At 36.7% G+C, this 26,064-nt stretch overlaps 1 protein-coding gene across 2 annotated transcripts; it reads right to left on the bottom strand.

Moving 5' to 3' along the window:
* Window positions 1-290: 290 nt before the first annotated feature.
* Window positions 291-19,645, bottom strand: LOC103709188 (kinesin-like protein KIN-12F). 2 transcript variants are annotated; one of them, XR_001879599.3, is made up of 39 exons: window positions 19,405-19,645; window positions 18,613-19,321; window positions 15,878-16,033; window positions 15,711-15,794; window positions 15,446-15,565; window positions 15,241-15,354; window positions 15,003-15,095; window positions 14,714-14,874; window positions 14,543-14,617; window positions 14,322-14,409; window positions 14,181-14,239; window positions 14,020-14,083; window positions 13,834-13,899; window positions 13,552-13,743; window positions 13,129-13,233; window positions 12,797-13,032; window positions 12,642-12,711; window positions 12,477-12,542; window positions 12,334-12,393; window positions 12,115-12,194; window positions 11,933-12,017; window positions 10,076-11,818; window positions 9,470-9,898; window positions 5,757-8,294; window positions 5,562-5,669; window positions 5,321-5,469; window positions 5,147-5,234; window positions 4,452-4,526; window positions 4,093-4,335; window positions 3,883-3,981; window positions 3,480-3,554; window positions 3,338-3,396; window positions 3,122-3,233; window positions 2,910-3,020; window positions 2,640-2,810; window positions 2,481-2,546; window positions 2,285-2,404; window positions 1,860-2,044; window positions 291-907 (listed from the first exon to the last, which is right to left on the bottom strand). XR_001879599.3 is itself a non-coding variant. In XM_017843360.3 (38 exons), exons 2-38 carry the CDS (start codon window positions 19,318-19,320, stop codon window positions 1,913-1,915), a joined length of 9,000 nt encoding a protein of 2,999 aa, XP_017698849.2. In that variant the 5' UTR covers window position 19,321; window positions 19,405-19,645; the 3' UTR covers window positions 1,517-1,912. The 2 variants fall into 2 exon arrangements, 1 of the variants encoding a protein (XP_017698849.2); XM_017843360.3 differs by lacking the exon at window positions 291-907 and having other exon boundaries at window positions 1,517-2,044.
* Window positions 19,646-26,064: the final 6,419 nt, after the last annotated feature.

Here is a 26,064-nt window from a genome sequence, read left to right as displayed (position 1 = left end):
ATCATTCAAACTAGGTAAGGTCATGCACAATCCGAAACCAACTCAATGCATTTCGATCTGCATAGTGACGGATCTAGGTTTAGGTCCAGATAAAAAACATCAGTTGTTTGCTATATAGAAAGAAAACCAATAATGACAAATTTTGAAAAGGTCTCAATGGGGATTTATGCTATGTGATTGACAAGAACACAACTCAATCTGGATCGAACCTTCAGTCTATAAATAAATAGTCTTGGTATCTTATCTATGGCAATGTGGCGGACAATAAGGGGTTTATGGATTTCTTTATCTTTTTTTTTTGGAGAAAAAGATAGGCAATCAGCCCATCAGACATTTCATTGAGAATATGGAATGTACATAGCTTTTAATAAGGCAGGAAAAAAAAAGAGAGATAACATCCTGTTGATATTTCTCAGATAGCAGTCCTCTCCTATATTTCCCACCAAACAACCGTACCCAAAATGTCCCATCCAAATCTAGACTTCCTCGTTATTCTCTTGTGCCTCCAAACACCCCAAAGTAGCCAAGGATCCTACCCAACCTCTCTACTTAACTCTGACTTTGAGGTGACTCCAAATGTACTCAGAGAAAAAGAGCAGTGAAGAAAGATGTGAGAAGCTGTATCTGAGGCAGAATAGCAAAGAACACATTCTGAAGGAGCCAGCCAAGATCTCTAAACCAACTTATCAGCTGTAAGAATCTTTCCTTTAGAATTATCCCCAAAACACCTTGACCTTCTCTGACACCTGAACTTTCCAACTAACCGAAGTGAAAGCCTCTAGTTTGCCTCCAAAGTTCAAAAAATTGTTGTTCACTGTAAAGACACCATGAGACCCTCTCCAAATCACTGAATCCTTAGCTTTCGAAGGAGATACAAGAGTATGCAAATCCAAAGATCACCATACACCTGCAACAAATCCCAACAACATTTCTCCTAAGAAACAGTATCCAGTGGAAACCATCATCAGTTAGAAAACAATAAAAAACAACAGTATGCAGGGTTAGAAACCAATCTGAAAAAAATTCAAAATCTCTCAAAAAGAAAAGTTTTAGTTTGATCTATCCGTTTTGAAGTCCAAATGATGGAATTTGGTTTTGATTTATTGGTGCACCGCATCCTCTATGGGATAGCGCTACCTCGTAGAGCTTGGGAAATAGCTCGATTTTTTTTATAAAAAAAAAATATCTTAATTGAGCATCATATATCTAAGTTATGGTCGTCTGAAGTTTGACAGATAATCCAGTTTCCCGATATAATGGATCTTACTCCTAGACTCTATCTGATCCTCCCATAGTGGTTAAAATAGTCTACATCTAATGATCCTTTTGGATCAAGTAATGATAATATAGAATTCAAGAAGGATTAAATTCTGTCATTACAATTTGTGAGGAGCGGAGGGCCGAGCGCAAGTAGAGCTACTCTCGGCCCGTGGAAGTAATACCTTTAAATGCACCCGAGTCCAAAGTTGTCTGGCACCACATGGGTGCTTCTTCTGTCTTTTTTTTTTTTTTTTGGCCTTTCCCCCTTTTTTTTATTTTATCTATTTGCAGTAGGACCATTTGCCTCTTTTATTGTACAAAAAATCTACATTATGCATGGATGTTTGATTTAGATGATAAAGATTGGTGGTCTGGATGGACATTCGTTTTCATAGGCATTTCCTTCCCATGCTTTTCATTTTCCGCATCTTTGTGTATGCTAAAACAGTGTAACATTTGTCCACTACAAATACACCAGAGTTAAAATGAATATAATTGCATTGCTTTATAATGTAGGAAGGAATATGAACAAATTGCAGAAGAATCAGCAAAGTCATTTGACCAGCTAATCTTCCTTAACAACTTGACCATCAGAGTACCTTAATTCGTTAGCTAACTGCTAACATGTATAAGTATAACATTTGTTTGCCCGTCATGAAGACGATAAAGATGGAGACGACTCTGATGTGCTTGATGGTAGAAAGTTCTTGTCTGTATTCAAGCGAAATGGTGATGATTGTTGCCCAAGCTCCAACAGCCGAATCTTTTCGCATAATATTTTACACTGCAAAAGAAGCATCCTCAATGTCAGTGTAAATTGTAATTGCATAACCATATATTATAGCTGACAAAACAAAGCACCCTATCCCCTCAAGATATGCACCAATTCAAAAGCCCATTGACATTTGAAACCAAAGCATCTTGTCATTACTCCAAAGTTCATCTGGTGATTCTAGTGCCTTCTATTACATTCTACATAGCTTTGAACTAAACTGTGAATTTTGTGTGGTAGAGAACCAGTCACCTTTAGTTTCAAATATTCCGCTTCATTTTCCAGTTTTCTAATACGATCCTTTATTTGGTCTAGTGCATCTTGTGCTGCCAAGGGGCTTATATCGGAAGCAGACTGTGTCAGTCCAGCAACCTGAAATACCATTTGCATTAGATACAGAAAACTGGAAATCATTGGCCATTAAACATTAAAGAGTCCTGATTATAACCTTCAAAATGCTGGTACATAAGCTCGATAGCTTTTGGGCCAATTGAATTCTGTCCTCTTCACTATCCTGTCATATGTGCACCAAATTCTCATTTTTCTTGAACATAAAAAGAATCCTATCTGCTGGTTTAACTTAGTCAATCCACCAGAATAGACATACCTGTAGTTTCTTCCTCAACTGCTCCTCCTCGTCTATGTCAACATATGGGTTCTTTCCACAAGAAGCTCGATAGCGAGCAAGCTCTTCTTCCACACGTGAAAGGACTGCTTCAAATCGATGCAACTTTGCATTTAGGTCTTCATTCTGTAATCTTAAGAGTCTGTTCTCTTCCTGTCACATTTGGTGAAATAAATTTCATTAAAAAAAAATGAAGCTGAAATATGTATATGGAATATCCAATCTATAAATTCTGAGTTCCTTATATCCTGCCTTAATTTTTGCATGGTGATGAATGCGCTGCTGGATATTCTGTTGGCTGGAGAGCTTTTTCACTTCATCTTCAAGTTCCATGGTCATCTTCTTGTAGTTCACATTCTCCACCTACAAAATTGTATAAGTTGACAGTATAGATTTTTTAAAAATGAAAAAACTTCAACAAGAGGGGGCTAAAATGCTTAAATTCATGGAAGTAACTTCGAGACCTTCAACATTTCATTTTCAGTGCTAATGAACTGGTCCCGCTGATGAAGTTTCTCCACTGTGACACGTGCAGCTACCAATTCTTTGTGTCTTTGATTTATTTCATCCAACCAGCTACAGAATTAACATGAAAGAAACTTAAAATTATACGAGCCAGATACACACAATAATTGCTATAAAATTTCAAGGAGGTAGTTGTTGACTGAAGATGCATCTACCTTTGCCTCTCTGCAATGAATTCGTGAAGCTGCTTCCTCAGCTTGATTACCTCTTGTTCCTTTAAAAATAAATTCCTAAAGTCAACAGCATGAAAAAAAAAAAGATTTTTTTAAGATAACGCGTCTCTGATATGAAATAAACCTTTTCTTGCAATTCATCACCATCATGGCGAGTTGTCTTCTTTACCTTGAGAGTTTGATGGTTATCTAATAATGACTAGCATCAAAACGACAAAGATGGTAAGTAAAATGAGAACACTTCAAAAATTATATGTACAACATGAATAGTATGAATACGCTACAGACTGCAAATTAACACAATTTGAAGTTACTTATAATCCATATTATAACAGAAGTGAAGAGAATATAGAATGGACTAACAAAGATAAAGCGACATGAAAATTAGATATAAGTTGGAGATTCCACAATTCCTAATAGAAAAGATTTAATAACATTTTTAATTGAATCCTCGCTAATGCATAGATCATCAAGACAAATATACCAACAAAGATTACCAGATATGAGAAAAAGTTTGATAGTCTTACTGCATAATTTGTCATGTCCAACTTAACTCCTAGCAGATCCCGGATAACATCATGAGTCATGCTCTCTGCTGCTGCCAGTCGTGTGTTCAGCATGAAGATCTGGGGAAAGAGCAAGGATCCCATTGGAAGGCAGGTAACTCATGTTTTTCTTTTTTTCCTGATAGACAACATTGAAGCATAAATGATTTCAAATTGAAAGAAATACTACACCTCCTTCTGTCGGCTTGCAGCTAAGGCTTCAAGCTCGCCTATTCGATGCCTTGCTGCAATCAGGTCCTCATCCTTCTCCGAATTCATTTGCTGTACCAGTCCCAAGCCAATACATTTAAATGGGGAACCTGATCCCCTGGACTTTGGGGCACTTTTTTCTGATTTTGCTGACATGAAGCTTGTAGCGTTGAAGGAGGCAGGATCAGTCTTAACTTGTTGTGCCATGGCTTCCAATTCCTTAAACTGGAACAAAGTTTCACATTTTATCAGTTATGAAAAGTAATTACACAATTACTGCTTGTCATTTTGGGATATCACACATATGGAATTATAATCCGCATGACTCTGGCAAAGAATACCTTCTGTTTATACTCTCTTGCTTGTGCCTCTGCATGCATGTTAAGCTCAGATATGTGTGCTTTGCATTGGACAATCTGTAGGAAAACAGGAAATCTAGGAATCAATACATGAAACTATTTTATTAAGCACCTTCTTTTTATGTTGTCATGCTCATTCTCTGAGAGCTCTTTGGTGTGGACATTTAAAAAGGAAATGTTATTCACTTCATTGAATCTACCAAAGCCAAATAATTCATTTTTCCATTTCAAAGGGTTCAAATTATTTGCACTATGCACATGAATAATAAAAATATAGTAATACTACCTAAATTTTATAAAAAATAACAAAATGTGGAAAGAAGATCAGATTGATGGTACTGCTTCCACTAGCAGCACTACAATGGAGATGAACAGGGTGGAGGCACATGGGCTCTACCCTAGCAGTTTGCATCGTTATAATAGAGATAGATGACCTGGTTTTAAAAACACTCGCTGCCACCCAGATTGATGATAAAAGAATGACACTGTGCACTTAAACACAATGAAGTGAACTCAGAAATTAGATTCATTGATGATAAAAGAATGAGACTGATGTACACTTAAACATGATGAAGTGAATTCAGAAATTAGATTCAGCTTTCTGTTTTAACTGCCATAAATAAGATTTCTTAAAAAGGCTGTATCATATTTTTATAATTTGTATACAAAAGTCACACCTCTGCATCCTTTTCTGCAACTTCCTTCTGAAGAATTTGTATATTCCGCAAGGCCTCTTCTAGCTCGGTTATTTTCTGTTTAAGGTGCCTGCAGAGAAAGCAAAAGCCAGCAAATTACTCTGATGCCTCAAGGCTTCACTGACATAGGACAAGAAATATTATAAACATACAAACCTTGTTGGGTCATTATTGTCACCTGTTGTATTCCAAATATTACTAGAGGCAGGTACTGTCAGCATTTGACATCTCACTGCCTGAAGTTCCATTTCTAATTCTTCTCTCTGCAATCGTTGTCTCTCAGCTTCTGCTTTTACAATATCCACCTTTCAGAAGCAATAAGTGTGTTCAGTTGTAAAATGAAAACTTGATGAAAGAGAGACTGAAAATATAGTTGAAAAGATTCAGTACAGCTCACCTTGTTTTCCAATGCATATACAGTGCATTCAAGCTCCTCAACAGATCTCTCCAATAGCTTGGCCTCCTCTTCTTTTTCTTCAGCATAAGCCTTCTTTGCTTCTGCTAACTATAGCAAAAATAAAAGGAATAAACAAAAGAAACAACAACTGTATCACAGTTTCAGAAAACTAGATGGTGATTAGGTTCCAGGCACCTGATGAGCTTCTGTAGCGATAGCTTCATTTTCTTCAACAAGAGCTTGTGCCATTTTCAGCTTCTCTTTCAGGTCAAGAACCTCAGAATCAAGATGATCCCTGTCATCTGCAAGTTTAGTCATGTCATTCTGCAACTCTTCAAGCAAATGACTCCTTTGGCCAAGCAAAGAGCTCATTTCAAGTAGCCCTTCCTCTAATCTTTCAGTAGCCTTAATTTTCTCTCTTAACTCTTCATCTGTAGAATTCTTTATCCCTATAATGTTTTCCAGTTCGGCTTTTAACCCAAGGTTCTCAGTAGAAACTAACTTCAATTTACCAAGTTTCTCAACAAGCTCTAACTCAAGAGCAGATATTTTCTCATTTTTTTCAAGTAGTTCAGCTTCCAGCACCCGTCCATGAGCAGTGGCCTCATCAAGTTCACATGATTTTGATGCCAGTTCCTCTTCTACAGATTCCAATGCAGTAGCCATCTCTTCAAGTTCATCTTTTTGGTCCTTTGCAATAGATGCTGACTCCTGCAATAAGCTCAGATCAAATAGCAGGCCTTTTAAGACTTCATCCTTCCGCATCAACTCAGACTTTAGATAAGAAATCTCAGACATTAGTTTTTCAATTGAGAGCTCGAAGAAATTTAACTCATCAACAAACTTTGATGCTGCTTCTTTGTGCTCAAAATTTTCTTGATCCATTCTATCCATCATGAGAACAATTCGGTCATCTATCAAATCGAACATCCTGTCCGCAATGATGTCTATTGATTGAGCCAAATCAAAACCACTCTTAAGCCTGAACCCAAGCACCGCAATGATTTCATCTTTCTTGGTCATAAATGCCCTTACTTCATTTTGCAACAAATCATTCTCAGATTTCATAAACTTTGCTTGCTCAATTTGAACTTTAGTCGTCTCAGTTTTCAAATCAAGTTCCTTAGATATGATAGAATGTGAATGAAGTACCTTCTGAAGTTCTGTATTTTTCCTGTCTAAATCTGTTTGCAGATTTGTAATGTAGGTCTCCAAAGAGAAAATTCTGTCCTGTAACCTGTGATTTTCCTGATTGATAGCATTTATACGGCTAAGAGAAGTTGCGAATCCTGTTTCCTTCTCCTGCAAATGTTCAGTCACTCTGAAATGGTCTTCCTTCATCTTCAGTAGGTCATTTCTCAGCTTTTCATTTTCCAGAAGCAAAAAATGAATTTCACTACTTTTCTGATCCCTGTCTATGTTATTTAGAATCATTTCCATCTTAATTTTATCAATGATTATGATGAAACTGTCTCTCTGGCTTTCCAAGTCAGTTATCTGTGAAGCCATATGATCAATTTCCTCCATATTGTGCTCCATCTCTGATTGCACAACAAGTAGCTCAATATCTTTTGCAAACAAATTAATCACAACAGACTCAGTTCGACAACTGATGAGAATCCTGTACAGTTCAAATTCTTTGATAGATCCCATGTTGCTGGACTTCAGAGCTTCTAGTTTCAATTGACACTCAGGATGGGAATCACCCGCAAGCAGAGGCAACTCTTCAAGGAGTGAGTCCCTAAACATTTCATTAATACCCTGGACACTGTCTAGCATTCTTGATGCATTCTCCAATTGTTTATATAGTTCTTCTTTTTCCCTCAATGTTTTATCCTGAACTGATTTTGCTGTTAGGGCATTTCTGTTTTTAGCCTCCAACTCCTTCACCAAAATAGCAAGTTCAGTGCCCATAGAATTTGACCTAGCCAACATTGATTCTTCTAGCAATTGTAAATGCAAAATTTTCTTTTCAAATGAACTTAGCCTTGCTCTAAACTCTGTTGTTTCATCTTCTTTCTTTGCAATGCGGCTAAAACTCTTATTGATGTCCACAAGTAACTTGCCCTTGAGAATGCTGCACATTTCAAGTTCTTTTTTTGCTTTGATATTATGTTCTCTCAGGTCAGCAATTACAGAATTAGATTCAGACAGCCCACGATGAAGAAAATCATTTTCAGCATTCAGCCCAGTTAATCTCTCTAACAAAATTCCCATGTGACAAAGATGCAACACAGACACAGCACAATCTCTTCCAATAATCTCTGACCAAATTTCTTCCAACCAAGTCCTTGATGACTGTGCAAAGTGTTGAACCTGAGCCTTGAGCCATTCAAGATCACAGACTAGAAATTTGAATTTTTCTGTGAAAGCCATCTGTAGATGCTTAAAACTATCCATAAGCTCCAGAACGAAATTATTTGCTTCCATAAGGTTTGACTGGAAATTCTTCTCCATGAAGTTATATTCCTGTTCCTGCGTATGAATTGAAGATTGCAGAATTTGTACCTTATTCAATAAACTATTCCTTTCATAGTTTAATGTAGTTTCAATTTCCTGATGTCTTTCTATATCAAATTTTGCAATTTCATTTGCTTGCATCAGTGCATTGATCGTAACATCAGCATCTCTCATGGTTTCTTGTGCTTCCTCAATCTTTGTGAGAAGAACGGAAGCCTCAATTGTCTTTTGGGCAGCAACAGCTTTTGCATCCTTGATCTCAAGCTCAAGTGCCTGGAATGAACAATTATAGGGTAAATAATTCATGAATGCTTGTGAGATGATGAACGTAACAACATGGATGAAAAGATAAGAGATAGCATTTGCCAGAAAACTAAACTGAAATTCATCTCATAAGTGACAGAGATACTGGTTCTACATGTAACATATATCAAACTTCAGGGAGGGATCAGAATTTTTTTAAATCCTATACAGTAATTACTCATCCATTGTGTTTTTCTGTCCTCAAGTTGAATAACAGAGACAAGTTAAGCATTTCATCATGATGTCACATTGCTGTTATGTTCAAGCAAGGAAAAAGTATTACTTTGTGAGAGAAACATCCCACAACTTGGCTAAGATTAAGGAATATATAGGGCTGGAAATGGGCCCGAATTACCCATTTGGGCTAAAAATTGGGATGGTCCGAACATGATTGAAGTTTAATCATTCAATCTTTCATACTGTAGCTTCATGTAAGCAACCATCTGATGATCAAAAATATGTTTATGAGAAAAGCAAATTGATAACACAATTGGAAATGGCATTCCTATTTTCTAAGCAATTCACAAACAAGTACCTAAATTTGGGCTCCATTTCAGGCCTAAGTTTGGGCTAGGTTCGGGCTTGAATTCAGGCTCTGTTTCGGGCCTTGTCCAGGCTCAAGCTCTAGCCGGGCCCAGGCCAGGCCAATGATATATATGAGCCCAACCTGAAAAATATATGGGCTCTATATTTAAGCCCAAACTCGGTCCAATTTTTTTGAGCCTAGCCCATAGCCCGACCCGAAGTCAGCCTGGCTCGATGGCCTTGGGTCAGCCTGGACCCACTTCCAGCCCAAGAATATAGGTTTATTAGATCGCTACCACCTAATAAAGATTACAAAAAGTGTAGAATTTATTGTATCATTTGATACTTTTAATGAGTAATAAGTTGCCCAACTAGTCAAACTAAGAATTCTTGCTTGAGTTTTGAAACAAAAAAAAAAAAAGATAACTATGAATCAATAATGCCTCTTTGAGAAGCCAACTAAAACATATATGGAAAAAATGTTCTTAGAATGTCATTATAAACATAATACCTCATATGGATGTTAGAAGCATAGTATATACAATACTGCACACAGTAATTGTTTATAATGTCATAGATTGGAACAATAGCATGTGAACTAGAAGCTATAACTCTTATACCTCTTTGGCTTTGCACCAACATTCACTAGATGCTATTGCATTTGCCTTAACTGCTTGCAGTTTATCTTCCAACTCCTGCAAGCGAAGGTCAAACTGTATTTCTTTATCACTAATATCTGATTTCAATCGAAATACTTCATCAATAAGATGCTCGATGCTTGTCCGGCCTTGTTTCTCAGATTTCTTAATCTCGTCTTTTTCATTTAGTAGTTTAGTCATTTGAACCTGCACTTCCTGTAGTCTGTCAAGTGCAGACTCTAATTCCTTCCTTAGGAGGAGAATGGTTGTCTCTCTATCAGAATCATCTTTTAAAACCATTCTACACTCAGACTCATTTGCATTCTTGCCAATTGCACTCCCTGTGCTACATCCAGACATACATCCAGCATTATGTTTCATGTTGCTGTTAACAACTCGATTTGATTCAATCTGCAAGACACAATAGACATTTGGTTAACAAAACCAATTTTTAGGGATGAGTTAAAATTTTAATTAAGATATAATAAAGCATCTGGACAGATAAATGCTAGGAACTTACTGACAAGAGGAGTCAGACAGGTTCACATGGTTCAGCTTGATTATCAAATAACAAGAGCATTAGCTTACCCGGTCCTCGGAGCTGTTGCCTGCCCCTTCATCAGAGTTCTTCCCAGAGTCATGTACTTCTGCAAGGCCATCAGCCAGATCAACACTATCTCTCATACAAGCATGCAGCATACTCACTCCCAGTTCAAACTCATTTATCACCCTCTTTGCTTTTGAAAGATCTTCTACAATTTTAGACAAAGCAACTTCTTCCTCTTCCTTTTTTAGGCATTCCAAAGCTTGAGGTTGCTCCCTCTCCTGGACATGTCTTAGTATTTCAGCAATTTTTCCCTGAGACTTTTCTAGCTGCCAGCTGAGATCTTGAATTTGTTTTTCTGCATCAGCATGCAAAGACATTTGACATTGTAAAAGACAATCCTTCTGCAACATCATTTCTGTGGATTCATCGAGCAGAAGTTTTACATGCTCAAGTTCCTGGAGGTGCGCTGTGTTTATCTTGGATAATCTGTTCACTATTATGAAGGCAACAGTTGAACAAACCTCGGCTTTCCTAATCTGTTCCTTTTGAAGTTTAATATTATTCTCTAAATCAATTATTAAAGAAGTCTTTTCCGATAACTGTGATGTCAATTGAAGAATTTCTCTTTCTTTATCCATGCTTTCCTGCTGCTGTGCTTCAGTTATAGCCAGTGTTGCTCCTCTTAAGGACCTCAACTTCCACTCCATATCGCATCTTACATTCTGTGCATCTTCCAAACAATTCTGAAGTTCTTCAATCAACATATCTTTCTGAGAAAGTCTCTCTATCATTCTCTCAACCTTCTCACAGATCCAACTTCGTTGTGGAAAGGACTCTGAAATAGAAGCAACCTGTTCAGAAGCTTCCTCAAGAGCTGTATTTCCATCAGTAAGAATATCCGCAATCTCATAAGCTAATCTTTCCCAGTCATTGGTCATGGATCTTAGATCCCTGTCTTTCTCTTCAACCAGTTCACACAGCCTTTCATTTTCCTGCTTCACCAAGCATAGGCTTTCATGAAGATCTTTGATCTCCCTTTCCAGTACCACCATGCTCTGTTTAGCCATTAACTCATTTCTGTTACTATCATCGACCTGTTGTTGAAGTGCCATAAGTTCCTCTTGCAAGCATACGATCACTTCAGCTGTCTCCACCTCAACCTGTCTACGGACTTCATCCATTTCTTGCTCAAGAGATGTCTGAGATGCCTGATCACCTTGGTACCTCATGTTCAGATTCCTTGCTTTTTCAAGGGAATTTTGCATCTTTTTAAGCTTCACCTGCAAAGGGGAGTCCTCATTTTCAACATGTTTAAAAGGCTGATCTGTAAGCTCTTCATTTGCAAAGTATAGTTTCTCTTTCCCTTCAAAATGATCATCAAGCTTCTTTCTCAATGTAGAGATCTCCTGCTCCTGATTCTTTAGTAACTCTGTGTAATGATTATTGTTATCCCTTTGTTTCTCCAGCTCATTTATCAAAAGGACATGTTGGGATTCTTGAGCTTCAATGACAGATCTTGCATCTTTTAGTTCATTACTTATATCTTCATGCTGTTTGCTGATCTGCAAAATCCTTCCATTTGCTGTTATAAGTTGATCATTTGCATGAGTAGCCCTCTTCTCAACCTCTACACGAGATGACTTCTCTTCACCTAGAATTGTTTTAAGTATATCCAACTCCAGCTGTAAGTTCAAAATCTCTTCAGCATGCTTCATTTCAAGTGGGCATTGTACCCTATTTCCATGAGCCTGAGCGTTTGTTTGGGTTGATTCTGAACATGATGCCTGAAATATTTTAGAAACATTCAGACTTACCCTTGCCTATAAAATGCATGATATACAAGTAAAAGAATGAAAAATGACAATCTCAGCAGCCAATTTTAGTTTAGTTGTGCATACGATATTCCGACTATTGACAATAACATGTTGAGCATTGCTTGTAGACTTGATGTTGTTTACTTCAGTGTGCAGATTGCTTATCTCCCTGCCAAAGAGAGCGTTGATCAATTTAGTGAGAAAAAGAACACAGATAATTGCTGCATTAACTGAAAACGATACAAAAATTTAGAGGCAACAATTACCTCGTAAGTTTTTCATTTAGTTCTAAGCAAGATTTCAGGTCAATCCTGCAATTTTCTAACTCTTGACAGGTCTTCTTTAGCTGAAAATGAACAAATATTATTTGGTTAAAAAATAAAAAGATCACACGGCATGATAAAGAATCTGCATTTTTTGCTTTCTTGGAAAAACAAATACACAATCTGCATTTTTTGCTTTCTTGGAAGTCAAACAAATAATACCTCTATAGATAAAGCTTCTTTTTCTCTGGCCAAACTATCCAGTTGAGGTTGTCCAGCCTCCTGGACCATCACAAGATTTTAGTAAACATGTAAAGAGAAGATCAAGAAAAATCAAGAAAGTGTGTGTGGCTCATAAACCAAACCTTTGGTTCCAAATCTAACTTATGGTGCTGCACATGTTCAGACTTTCCATCAAGGTCATGTAAGAGCTGTAGAGACATGGCATTACCAAACATTTAATATTTCAGAAAGAAGATTATTTGCATGAACAGGAAACTATGATTGGATAACTAGAAATTTATGGATACCTGATTGCGTAACTCTGATACTTCGGTTAATAAAAGCTCTCTTTCTCCTTCTTCATAGAAATCTTGGTACCTGTAACACAAGCATAGTGTGAAAGCTATGAGTACATCAGAAAGTTGGTATAATACAGGCTGAACCTATTACTTCAGATGTTTACTTTCTGAGTTGATCCAAGAGCCTGATATTCTCCAATGCAAAGCGAGTCACTTCTGGATTCCTATCCACTCTTGCACAAAGCAACTGTACTTGTTCGGATAAAGCATTATTTTCTTCCTGTAAATATGAGTCTGTTGTCACCACGCCCTTCAGAAGGTTCTCCAATCTGTGAATCTTATCCTCCCGAAATTTTAGCATCATCTTAGTGCACCGAGTATCCTCCTCTCTTTGACGAACCTGCCGAACAATATCAGCAAATATATGCTACAAAGAAAACCTTGCTGCAGATTGCAGCAAAACTTTGATTCCACTTTTAATTTATTAAGGAGTTACCAAGCGGTTCAACTGTTCAATTTCAGCTTCAAGTTGTTTGATAGCATTGTCTGCCATTTTTTCTCTTCGCAGTGCACCGGCCAATGTTGCTTCCAGTGATTTCAACTGCAGCATATCAAAAAGCTCTCTCTGTCTTATTCTAAATATAATGTCAAAGCCTTGCTCATATTGAATGATCAGAAGAAAAATTCATCCAACTCAACAAATTTCCAAGACCTTTTCAGAAAGAAAGAAGGCATTTAGACAAAGACCTCACAAGCAGCAATTCATTCACCAAGTTAGTATTCTTAATACAATGTTACATGCAATTGCCATGACAAGCATACATCTCTTTGATGCAGAAAACTCAAAGTCTAGTGCATATTAAACAACCAAGGTTGCTTCATTTTTTATAGCAATTGAGTTCTAAGATAAGCAGCATACCTGTTTAGTTGAAACTCTTATAATGTGCAAAGTTTCATCGTGGTGGAGCTCATTGGCATCCACTTCAGCCACTCCCTCCAATTTTTCAACATCAGAAGCATCACAAGCTTCATTCTCAAAATCTTCAAATACTGCCTTACGAAATGATAGCGATCTTGAGACTTTTTGATGCTTAAGGACTGAGAGCTCCTCCTGATTCAAGATCCTCAATTTTAACTTTTGGTTTACAAGAAAGATTGATTTTTTAAAAACATAAAAAACCGTTTCAAGATTTTATACAACCTTCAGCAAACGTATTTGACTTTGCAAAGCTATAATATCTCCTGAAGCATCTTCATTCACAACGGCCTACATGTGAAGGACAGAAACCCAATTTGTAAGAAAGCCAAATAAGCCAGATTGAGTACATTTTAATCAAATCAAACAAGAGTACAAACCCAAGCATTTCATAATTAAAATAGCAATTACATTGTTTTGAATGAGCCTTGACCGCTGAGCAAATTTGAGGGTACTTAGTGTTTCACTAGCAGAGCTTCAAGACAAGATGAAGGGGATCGATATGTATTATAGACATCAAGAAGAATTTTACCGAAGAAAATAATGCAGCAATGGTAGGCAAGACCACATACCAGATCGAAGGACTGATGTTTGCAATGATCATGGTTTTCGAGTTGCCACCAAGAGAGTCCTGCGACAGAATAAACATACGTGGCCTCAGAGAGAGTGGTAAGATGACAAAAAAGGAGTGAATAACTGAAATAGGTACCGACCTGGAGAAGAAATGTCAGCCTTGAATCCCTGTATGGAACGTGTCTTTGCTTCCCATGTGCCACATCAGCTAGAACCATTATTACATGACTGAAATCCATAAATACAATAAGATTATCAGGGACCCAGAAACAAGGACTTTTATAACTGATGCATAAAGTAGAGACCATTATGTGAAATGGACAAGAAAACTATTTTTGGATAAAGATTGCAGCATAAATACCCAAGTGTCGACAATGATTTATTAATGTTTGCAGCTTCCTTAAGACGCTCGCCTTCAGCACCTGATGTCTTTTGCCTGTTTCAAATGCATAATATGTATCAAAATGTCTAGCCTTACATGAATTATCCAAAGGCAATTAATTTCTACAACTTTACCATTGTAATTGTTTACCTTTCTGAACCAGCTAGATCCACAAGGTTCAGCCTTGCAAAACGTAAGTTACTGGTTGAATCTTTTTCCCATCTACTCTCAATGACACATGTAAAAACACTGTGAGAACGGCTGCTCTCACGGTTCATGTTCGTTGCCGCCACCTTCCTATTTGCAGCACCCTAATATAAAGGTTTACAAGGGAAAAAGAGATGCAGGATTGTTGATTAAAGTTAAATGATTTTTGAAAGATAAGAACCAATTAATAGCCCCAAGACAACAGGATATGAGGATCAGAAATATGGTTTACCTGAATAAGAAGCTTAAGAATATCATTTACATTCTCAACTTCAAATTCGGTGAGATTTTCAACATACACGCCCTTCCGTATATCTTCTCGTAACTGCTCATCATATGCCATGTTTTAAAGAAATTATATTATATATGAAGAAGAAAAGATGAAAAAGGTTGAAAACAGTCAGCAAAACATTTAGGTGGAAGCATAGAAAGAACTATAAATGCTGAAAAAACAGAAAAAGAGAGCTTACAAGAAGATTGGTAGACAAAGGGTCAAAAAGATCGGTGATTTGTTCATTGTAAATCTCTAGGAAGGAACACCTGCAATTGTATTTAAGTTTCTCGTCCCTCCTGCTTTCCTCTTCCTACAACAAATAGGAAAAAATATAGGCATGGTTGAGATCCGTGTGAATTTAGACAGGTCAACACATTTCAACATCACATGTAACACTTTACCGCTCTGATTCTTGCAAACAAGAATTCAAATATCCGTGGCGTCATCCCACGATCTGGGCTAGGACTCCCTTCCAATTCGTTAATCTCACCGAGCATTGTATATGTCTTCCCACTCCCCGTCTACAGTCAGAGACAAATGTGAAATATCATTACCAGTGAGTACTGATGCTGTGAGAAGTTATACCATGCTAAGCTGTAACAGTTCAAGAAAGGCCATGAAATGAGCAATTGCTGAGGAAATGTATAAACAGAAGTCTAAGAATACCTGACCATATGCAAAAATGCAACTATTGTAACCAGACATACAGTTCTCAACCATTGGCAGACCAGCCACCCGAAAAAGCATCTCCTGCATACAGATATCAAGAACCAAATCGGTTGACAAAAAAGCTGGAATGCTTGAGTTTGCTTCTTAGATGCAGAAACACGGACCTGATTTATTGTTTCACATGCTACATAGTCAAAAGTAAATCTGGTCTCTGGTTGTCCAATCCAAGTAATACTCTGCGCACTCTCTTGCTTCAGGCATCTGTGGTACCCTTGTAAGCTTTGCTCTGTGCTATTGAGAGGACGGACACGGATCACAACCTACAAATATCAAATTAATGTTTAGTGATGCCTATGCCTCATCCATTTTGATTTTCTAAATTGTACTTTTTCCTATTGGGCATGCTGCTTACAAAGGAAAGGTCCAATATCCTTACTATAAAGATGATAGTGACTAATTGCCAATCTTGCCTAGCAATCGGCATGATTGCCAAGTAGCCAGTCATCCCAAAGAGCTCAACACCTAACTAAATACCTAACGCGGGAAACTTGTGTACATTAAATAATTTTTTAAAAATATATAGAAATAAGCTAACATGTCAAATTTAAGATTTTAAAAATCAGTTCCGGTATTAATTGGGTCCCCTGGATAGATCTTCACTTTTGGCGGTTTCACTAGGAATCTCAGAGATTGAATAAAATGTCCGAATAAAATTCAATAAAATCGAAAAAATGTAACTTTCAGCTGATGTAAGTAGAAATTCTCTTTTTTCAGGTGTCAATAAGAGCCATACTATGTCATGCATGTCCAGTCTAAGTATCAACACTCCAGATATCATAAAAGAATGAGTTCACCATGTAACAAAGACTCTAGATCAACAAAATTGGTGCATATTTTGGGGAATGGAACTTCTAGAAAAGAAAGAGATTAAAGGAGGAAAGCAGAAATTCAATCTTTGGGCACATGTATTCTATTGGGAGCCTCTAGGGTTCCCTATAAAACTAATATAGGATAATTTTAGGGGACCAACTAGATTTATATCTTGTTTACGAAATCAGGGAGTACTATTGCAAGAAAAAATCATTGATGGATGGAACAAAGAACAGGATATTTGGTATATGCCCTGTATGCCAACATTTTGGAGGAGATTCCCATGCACAGTCATGACGTATCCCAGATCTGATTCATAAGAGTTTCTTCCCTAGCAAGCCTCACAAGTGATCTCCCATTGGTTCTTCACAAACCTCAGTTAATGTTGGGTTTATCTTCCATTCAATAAATGGAGTACAAAGAGCTTCCATAGTGGACTGAAAACACTTGAACTCTTTATGTTGGAGAACCACAAAAGTATTGTCCGTGTTTTGATATATGTCCTCTGTTCGCATTCTATCTCCACTTGTCCTCCTCTCTATATCTCTTTTGGAGGGTAAGGGGAAAATGACCTCCAAGATTCAAAACCTCAACCACCTCTGATCCTCCGTATACACCAGGATCATGTGACCGCTGTGGCAGTTGCCCAATTCCTTTTTGACTAATAGATTATTATTGATCTTATTGAGAGAAAAATGGACATACTGCACTATGATCTTATTTACATTGGTTGTTGAATGGTCTTGCCAACAAACAATCACGAGATTGATTCAAGATAGATATTTGGAAACTATTGATCACAAATGATAGCCTCAGTTTGACACTAGCACCACTAAATGCAGCCAATATCTTTGAGGTGGATAAATGAAGCATGAAATGATTTCATAACAACTGGGAGACTGGAATCTTCTACCTGGAGCGGATGCTCACTCCAAAATCTTGCTTGTTCTTTGACATCATCTTCCTAATACTTCCAACCACAAACTCAAGCAAGCATCAGAAATCGTTATCACAAATCGTTATAACATTTCCTCCTTAAACTGTATACACAAAATCACTTACAAAGAATAAAAAATGTAACCAACAAATAATTCAATTTTAAATTAACATAATATTCAAAGTTAATTAGTGTAAATGAGAGAATTACTTTCCCACTCTTGCACAAGCTCCCAACTAAACCTATGTTGGAAGTTCATTTTGTCTAAGGCTAGGACAAGAAGTTGAACGGCGACTACTGTGAATTTTGTCCATAAATAGTTTTGACCTCAATTGGAACGCACGAACAAGGTAAATGTAAACTTAGCTCTGGTATTTTCTTTCTTTCTTAGAGAGGGAGCCAATAAGGGATTAAGGAGCAAGGCTAGGGAAGCAGAGCTCTTAGAATTTATAGGGATGTGCAAACACCTAGGAAGCATTTATGGAAATAATAGTATATAAACTTCTCTTTTGGATACTGTATTGTTAGAGATTTAGAGAATGAAAAGGGGAGGAGGGAGTACAGTTGATATTAGACTAAAATTGACTATTTAGTGACAAGGAAAGGTAATTGGATAAAAAGGGGCTTGAGTCATTAATAAGTAGGCAAGGAAGCAATAACAATATCCAAAATCAAGTATGGCACCCCACTTGGTGTTATGTGCATTATGATGTCTGACTAAGAACTGCTCACATGATATAAAATAGAAATGCATACTTCTAATTTCAATGCCTGCTTTCTGCTAAAATTATCATCCATTTAGATTTCAGATTGTATTTTAAATTAACTTATAGCAGGATACATATATGTGGCACAACTGATATTTGTAATTAAGGTATAGCTTTGATATTAAATAGAAATGCATACTTCTTCTAATTTGGACACTTGCTTCTTTTTTTTTTAATGTATCAACTATTCAGATTTCAGATTATATTTTAAATTAACTAATTAACTTATAACAGGATACATATATGTGGCTACTGATATTTGCATTTACCATATATTTTTAAGAGTGAAAGTGAAATAGGTTAAAGAAACTTGAGGAATTATTACCTGTACATTATTGTCCATCCAGAAGGAGGGGTCCTCTTTAAGTTCAAAACGAGGCACTTCAGCTGTATTAACAACTGTTGGTGGCGTGGATGAAATCGGAATCCCTTTTGATGCCATGGAGAAGCTCATCATCCGATTCCCCAAGCCCATAGGAGGGCGGGAGCCGCTGAACCCAGAGTAAGTAGGCTTTGTAACACTCTTGGTTGGTGTGCTCTGAGTGGAACTGCTATCGGAGTGGACCGACGAAGCCTTCCCAGCCACCCGATACGAACGAGGAGTCCCATAACTGCCCCCAATTCCCAAGCTTGGGCCACGGCTCAGGGGCGGCAGCTGGCTGGGACCTTGGTGGCTCAACTCATCACCATTCTCCGCACCATTTGCCCCATGCTCACCCTTCGCGACCCAACCAAATCTATTCCTGGCTGCTGCTGGCTTCTCGGGAGTACGAAACGGAAAGTGCTGCGAATCAGATCCCTTTATCTGGTTCTTCGAAGGGGTAGTCTCCGTCTTCCTCTTCAAAATCGTTCGTTGATCTGCCCCCGGCTTAGGGTTTTGCACACATTCTTGAATCGCGTTGAGAGGATCCCTGGACGGATCGGAGTCCACCTGAGAAGCCGTGGACTCCGATCCACCAACCGGAACGTTCTCATTGTTTCCTTCCTGGAACTTCCCGGAATTTCGACGAAATATCCTCAGATCCCTCAGCATTCTACAGGAAAATCTCAAAGAAGATCAAGAAATGATCAAAAAAAAAACCTAGCAGAAATAAAAATAACTGTAGTCAAAAATTACCTGAACGAGGAATTCAAGAACAAGATCCTGAGCGGACGAAGCCCTGAAATCCTGAATGAGGAATTCAAGAACAAGATCTGAGATCAGATTACTAGGGTTTCTTGTTGAGGAGATCCACGGATCTCATCAGGTTTGGGTGAAGAAACCCTGGAACGGGCAGGAGAGAACGGGATCTATGTCTCGGTCTCGTCAAAAAATGGAAGCCCCCGCTTTCTCTGTGCTCTCTTTTAGCTCACTATGGGAAGAGAGCGAGACTATTGGAATTTTAAACTTAGACGAAGGGTTTCAGGAGATGGACGGCTGCGATTTGATGGGATTTAAAATTGAAGGTGCCGGGTCCCTACGGCCCGGTGCGGGGATTTGAAATTGAGGGTACTTCGGGAAGGATGGGATTTTTTTTTCCGTTTTTTTTTATGTTAGAAGAGATGCCTTGTCCAACGGCTACATCGAGTTTGTCGTTTGAGTTTTTGTTAAGAATACTCCATCTGTTCGTGATGCACTCCTCGTCTGTGTGATTGCATCTTTCCAACAGGTAAATAATACAAGAGTGTAGGGTTATTGAGAAGGAGTATTTTTAACCTTTTCAAATTTATTCCGGTCCGTGCGCTATGGATTGCCCTTCTGTATTAAGCAAAATACAAATAGGCCCAAGTCAGACCTTTTGGCTTGCTTTTGTTCAAACAAGGATATTATGTGCCTTTTTCTGTTGGTGGTTACATTTATGCAATGATTTGTATCTAGATATAAATTATGCCACTGTACTTGTTAATGATACTAGTCATTGTTTGATTTAGGACAAATTCGGCTGTGAGCTAATGAATTGTCCTAGAGTCCTCTAATTCTCGACATATATTAAAAAAGAGCTATTTTTTATTGTAACATTGAATTAAAACTCTTTGAGTACCATGACATTGGTGAGGCTCCTTTCTAGCACATTGTTACGTCCAAAACTGCAACAGTTGGTGTGATCCTAAATAAACATACCATATTTTGATTGTAAGCTTGGGGGAGAGGAATTGACATATGCACATGCCATGATTTTTCCCAAAAAAAGAGGAAAAGCTTAATCATTTGACAAGATTTATTATCCATGATCTCTATAAGTTCTAACATATAGACGTCAAACTCTAGTAGGTGCAATATTGCCCACACAACATTTGGAATCTAGCTAAAAACATCTTTCAAAGTAATCAACAAAAAAGATTGTATTACCCTCAAGCCTATATTTTGTATTTGGTGTTTGGAATAAATGTTTGTGTCTCCACCCATGAATGATAACTTTCCAAGACCATTTACAAAATCATATTCTAGGCTAAGTAGCAATTAGGTCTGTTCATCTTCATGCACTATTTGAAATCTAACTTTAATCAGGCACATGCAATGTACATTTAAAGGAAGAGAGAAGCAAAAGCAAGTGATAGGACTTGAGCCCATCATAATTCTTATTATACTTATTAAAATCTACGGATCTAATTGTCTTTTCTATCCTCCCTTCAATTTATCAAGGTAATAAATTTTGAAGTAATATAGGTAGAATTTGAAGCCAATCAATTGTGAGAACTGCAGTAACTTCACCATTTGATCTAGTTAACCCTTATGATTTTTGGAAAAAGTAAAAGCAAGAAAAATTTGTTTCACCTTTTTAATAAAAAATTTGGAAATCAAATCTTTCTAGCCCCCCCTCTCTTTTCCTTGGTTCCTAAATCCCTTTTCTCCACTATGTAGATCACCACTTTCCTTTTCTTTTATTAATAGCATAATGATTTGCGGCTACCATTACCTTCATGGCCTACTAGCACTTTCCTCTCCGAACTTTTCTCCTCTCTATTGTTCCTAAACATTGTTTTATTATTCATATCCTTGCCAATCTCTTTTTTATTATTATTGTCATTGCTACCACTATTATTTTCATCTCTACAATCTCCATCTTCACCACCACCTTGGCCCCCTCCCCTTTCCTCTTCACTCTCCCCCTCCTCTTTGTTGGCCCTAAGCTTGTTCTCCTTATCCAAATCAACCAAATCACAATCATCCTTTGTGTTATCCTCTTGAGATCATCATTATCACCATCACTACCATCTCAAATCCCTCCTTTCTCTCCTCCATTCTCTTCTTTTATGCCACACTTAACTCCTACCATCCCCTTATCTCTAACCCAAGAACCCTCATTTCTTATGTGGCTTTGCTCCACTCCACTGTTTCCACCACTAATGAATAACTATTACTTAAGGAACACAAAGGAGGTGATCAAGAAAATTGACAGAACTTGCAGAGACTTAGTCATTTTCATGTCATCTAATTTTTGTTATATATACAAAATGAAAATAGTTTATCACAAAATGTACTGGGCATTAAAAAAAAAAGAGAATGATTGTCATGGATTTAACTTGTGCTTAAATCATCTTGATTGCACCTAGTAGATGTCACATGTATTTGCTTAATTTAGGCAACAAGGCTCTTGATTTGAGCTCTTATACTTACATGCTAGCATTGTCCAACTCAAGAAATTATTTGATTGTAGAACTTTGTTTAATTCCATCTACATGTCTACTATGTGGCAATGCTTAACCCTTTTAACTTAATTCAACCTGTTGTAGATCGAGACAAGTTTAATAAAATGTCTAGACTCGAATATAGATTTTTGATCCACGTAATAAGAATATCGGATTCGGGTTACAACTTTTGACCTATCTTGTATCCCACCCAATCTGTATCTGGTCTGACCAACCCTAGTTGCCACCCATAATGTGTACATCATACCATAATTTTTCTTTCAGATGTTATGTATCAAATAAATAAACTAAGCAAATCTCGTGAATCTACAAAACCGTCTATTGAAACTTTCAAAACCAACTTTACCACCTCTTAGACTCCAAATACTGTGTTTTTAGCCTTCACCTTAGCCAATAAAGGTCTATCTTATTCTTAAGGATGGTGATAGCTTGTGATCAATCTCTCTACATAATTCTTATTATCACTATTAAAAAGTTGCAGGTTTCATTGTCTTTTCTTTTCTTTTTCCTTTTTTTTTTTTGTTTTCAAACTAGAGAAAGAAAGGAAAAGAGATCAACTTACATTATAATTACCCAAGCCTAAATACTTGGAGATGGATCAACTAAAGCATGAATTTAGAATCTTTGATTGGTGTGACCATTTAGACAATATAGTTCAAATATTCCTTTATACATTTTCCTCCCCATCTACCCAAAATTGTGTTAGGTTAAGTGAAGTGAACCCTATCTTCTATCATTTTATATCTTATATTCTTCATCAACCTCCATACGGTGAACATGCGTGACGGTAAAAACAACTTTTGATTCATTATCCATTTTAATCATTGTACTTAAAATTATTTGATTCTACAGCCATTACTTGTGAGATTGCTTTAAACTTCCAATTCAAGTAGCCCCTCCTCTCCAAGAAAGTTCATTTTAGTGGGATACCTTGGCATAGGCAACTAGTAGGCTTTGGTCTCCTTTATTGACAAATACAACAAACAAATGTCTTTGTAACCAAGAGTGGCATATGATACTGTCCATAACATCAAAAAGACTTCTTCTACCATCAATCTTCAATGGGTTTATACCTAGCAAATTTTTATGAATTGATTTCAACTTCAGTGCAAATTTGTTCTTCTTCTTTCTTTTTTTTTTTGTTGTCCTCCCACTAATACTTGTAGGGGCCATTTGGTGTGGGGTCATCATCCCAAGATTAAGGGTGATATGGTAGAGGTGCTGAGATCACCGTGTTTAGTTGCACCACAGTGATCCTATATGGCAGCGATCTCAAAATACCTCAACTTTTCAAATCACCACCTAACCTAATGATGGGATACTCATCCTTCAAATCGAATATCCAAGATCATCCTAAAATTTGAGGACAAAAATGCCCCTCAATCTAGCAAAAAAAATTGGTATATTAATATACAATTAATAGATTATATCAATATATAATATAATATAATATTATATTGTATTACATATATTGTGTTTATGATATATTATATTATAATATATTATTAACCATATTATTGCCATATTATTATTTAAAGATAAATTTAAATGATAATAGAGATATATTATTGTGCTTTATGTTTATATAATGAAATCATTTAATATATTATTCTATTTACTTTTTTTCCTAATCAAATAAATATTAGTATTAAAAATAATATACTATAAGCATAAATAAAAAATATTAATTCTATAATAACAATTAATATATCTTTATCTGATTAGTAATTTATTGGATTAATAAATATATTTTTATGAAATATATCGAAGGCAGTTTTGATATATATGGTTAGTGATTTTGGATCCGTATGGAATACGAAATAGAGTACTTGTGGATAGCCGGAGATCTTTATTCACTCAAACATAGCATGCCAAACATGGTGATCTTAAATTATCAAAGATTAAATCACCTCAAATAAGGATTATCAGAAATCTAAGATCACCTCGGTGATCCTATTTGGGTCACCGAACACCAACATATGGTTGTGACTTTTAACAATCCTTGGAAGTCTATACTTAGCAACAACATTTCTCGTGGAATCCAAAATTTTGATTTCTTATGTAGATTAACAAAATATTCTATACATTATTGAAGATTTGTCATCATTGACTTTGCTTGTTCTTTGGCGTGAGAAAAGGCTATATTTTACATGAGCAGTTGAAAGATAGTTTTAATTAATGAGGTCACATGATCGGCAACATTTTTTTTGAGATTAAAAAGGATCAATTCCCACCATTTTTTTACTCTATTTCGATCCCACCTTTAGGGGGCTAACTTCAACTAGAATTGAATCCCCAACTTCTTGCATGAGTGATAAGAATTCTTACTCTCCATGAAAGTAAATTATGTGACCCTGTAACATGGCTTTGCTCCACTCACCTTACTCTATCACACAAGTGTAATTTGTAATGTTGTTATTACATAGCCAACAGAATGTTAGGGTCATGCAACTTTAAAATCCGACATGTGTTGGTCTTGAAAATATATGATTTTTTTTTACAAGAAACATGTTTCAAGCTGCCATCTAATTTGTTGAATAGTAAATTTAAATATACATAAGATTTGAAAGCCAAGTCATTGATTTTAATTATCAATATTTTATCAACTGATTTTTTTTTGGTAAAATTATCAACTGAATTAATTAGCACTTCTAAATCATGATGTTTATGAAACAAATGATGAATGTTATCTGGATCCTGACACTGTTAATGGAGGAAGCAAAAAGACCAAAATATTCTTGATTCAGAAAGACTAGATCTTGGCGTTCATGCGATCTCAAAGTGCTCCATTGTTTATAATTTATCCACCTACATATATCTTAAAGTGCTAAGCCTACCATCATTCATCCACTTGCATATATCTCAAAACTCTCCATTCTCTGTCATCCATCCACTACACAAATCTCAAAGCACTTTATCCTTTGTCATCCATCCACTTGCATAGATCTCAAAAAATTCTTTATCATCCATTCTCCAGCACAAATCTCAAAGCAATCTATTCTCCAACATCATCCACTTGCACAGCTCTTAAAGCATCATATTCTATATCGTTCATCCACCTACACAACTCTTAAAATGCTGCATCCTCTATTATCCATCCACATGCACAAATTTTAAAGCATACCACCCTTTCTCAACCCACCACATGCATAGATCTCAAAGCACTCTTTCTCTATTATTCATTCTTCTGCACATATTTTATAGCACTCTATTCTCTATCTTCCATTCACTAGTACAGATGTCAAAGCATTTTATGCTCTATCATCCATCAACTTGCATAGATCTCAAAGCACTCTATCCTCTCTCATCTATCCACCTGCATGGATTTCTAAGCACTCTGTCCTCTATTATCCATCCACTTGTACATATCTCAAAGCACTCCATCTTCTATTATTTATCGACCTGCATAGATCTCAAAGTACTTATCTTCTATCATTCATCCGTCTGCATATATCTCAAAGCGCTCCATCCTCTACCATCTATCCTCCTGCACAGATCTTAAAGTGCTCCATCCTCTGATGCCAATCCACCTACACAGATCTTAAAGCCCTTTATTCTCTATCGTCCATTCACTTGCACAAATGTCAAAGCATTGTATCCTTTATTATACATCCACCCGTATAGATATCAAAGCACTCCATCCTCTATTATCCATCCGTCCTGCACAAATCTCAAAGCGCTCATCCTCTATCATTCATATGCCTGTATATATCTCAAAGCAATTCATCCTTTATCATCCGTCTACCTATACATATTCTAAAATAATTTATCCTTTATCATGCATCTGCTGCACAAATCTCAAAAGCACTCGCAAATCTCAAAGCATTTTATCTTTTATCAATTATTTACTTGCATAGACCTCATTGCAATACGCTACACATGCATAAATCTTAAAGCATTTAATCCGTTTGCGGTCATCCTTTTGTGTGAAAGATACAATTCGAACCCATAGACGGTTGGGCACGTTTAATGATTTAGAAGTTCTCTACTTTGCTAATTGATATTTTTTAAAGTTTTGGGGCCTAAATATAAATGGTGCAGATTCCGCTAATTTTACCATCAGTTAATTCAGCTCCAAGGAACCGCCGATGGATATGTTACCCTATAATCGGAAAAGACTCATAAAAGACTATAAAACTAATATTGT

The sequence above is a fragment of the Phoenix dactylifera genome, chromosome 16, assembly GCF_009389715.1.
Source record: "Phoenix dactylifera cultivar Barhee BC4 chromosome 16, palm_55x_up_171113_PBpolish2nd_filt_p, whole genome shotgun sequence".
In the NCBI taxonomy this organism is placed as follows: Eukaryota; Viridiplantae; Streptophyta; class Magnoliopsida; order Arecales; family Arecaceae; genus Phoenix; species Phoenix dactylifera.
This window is presented reverse-complemented; position numbering and strand designations above follow the sequence as displayed.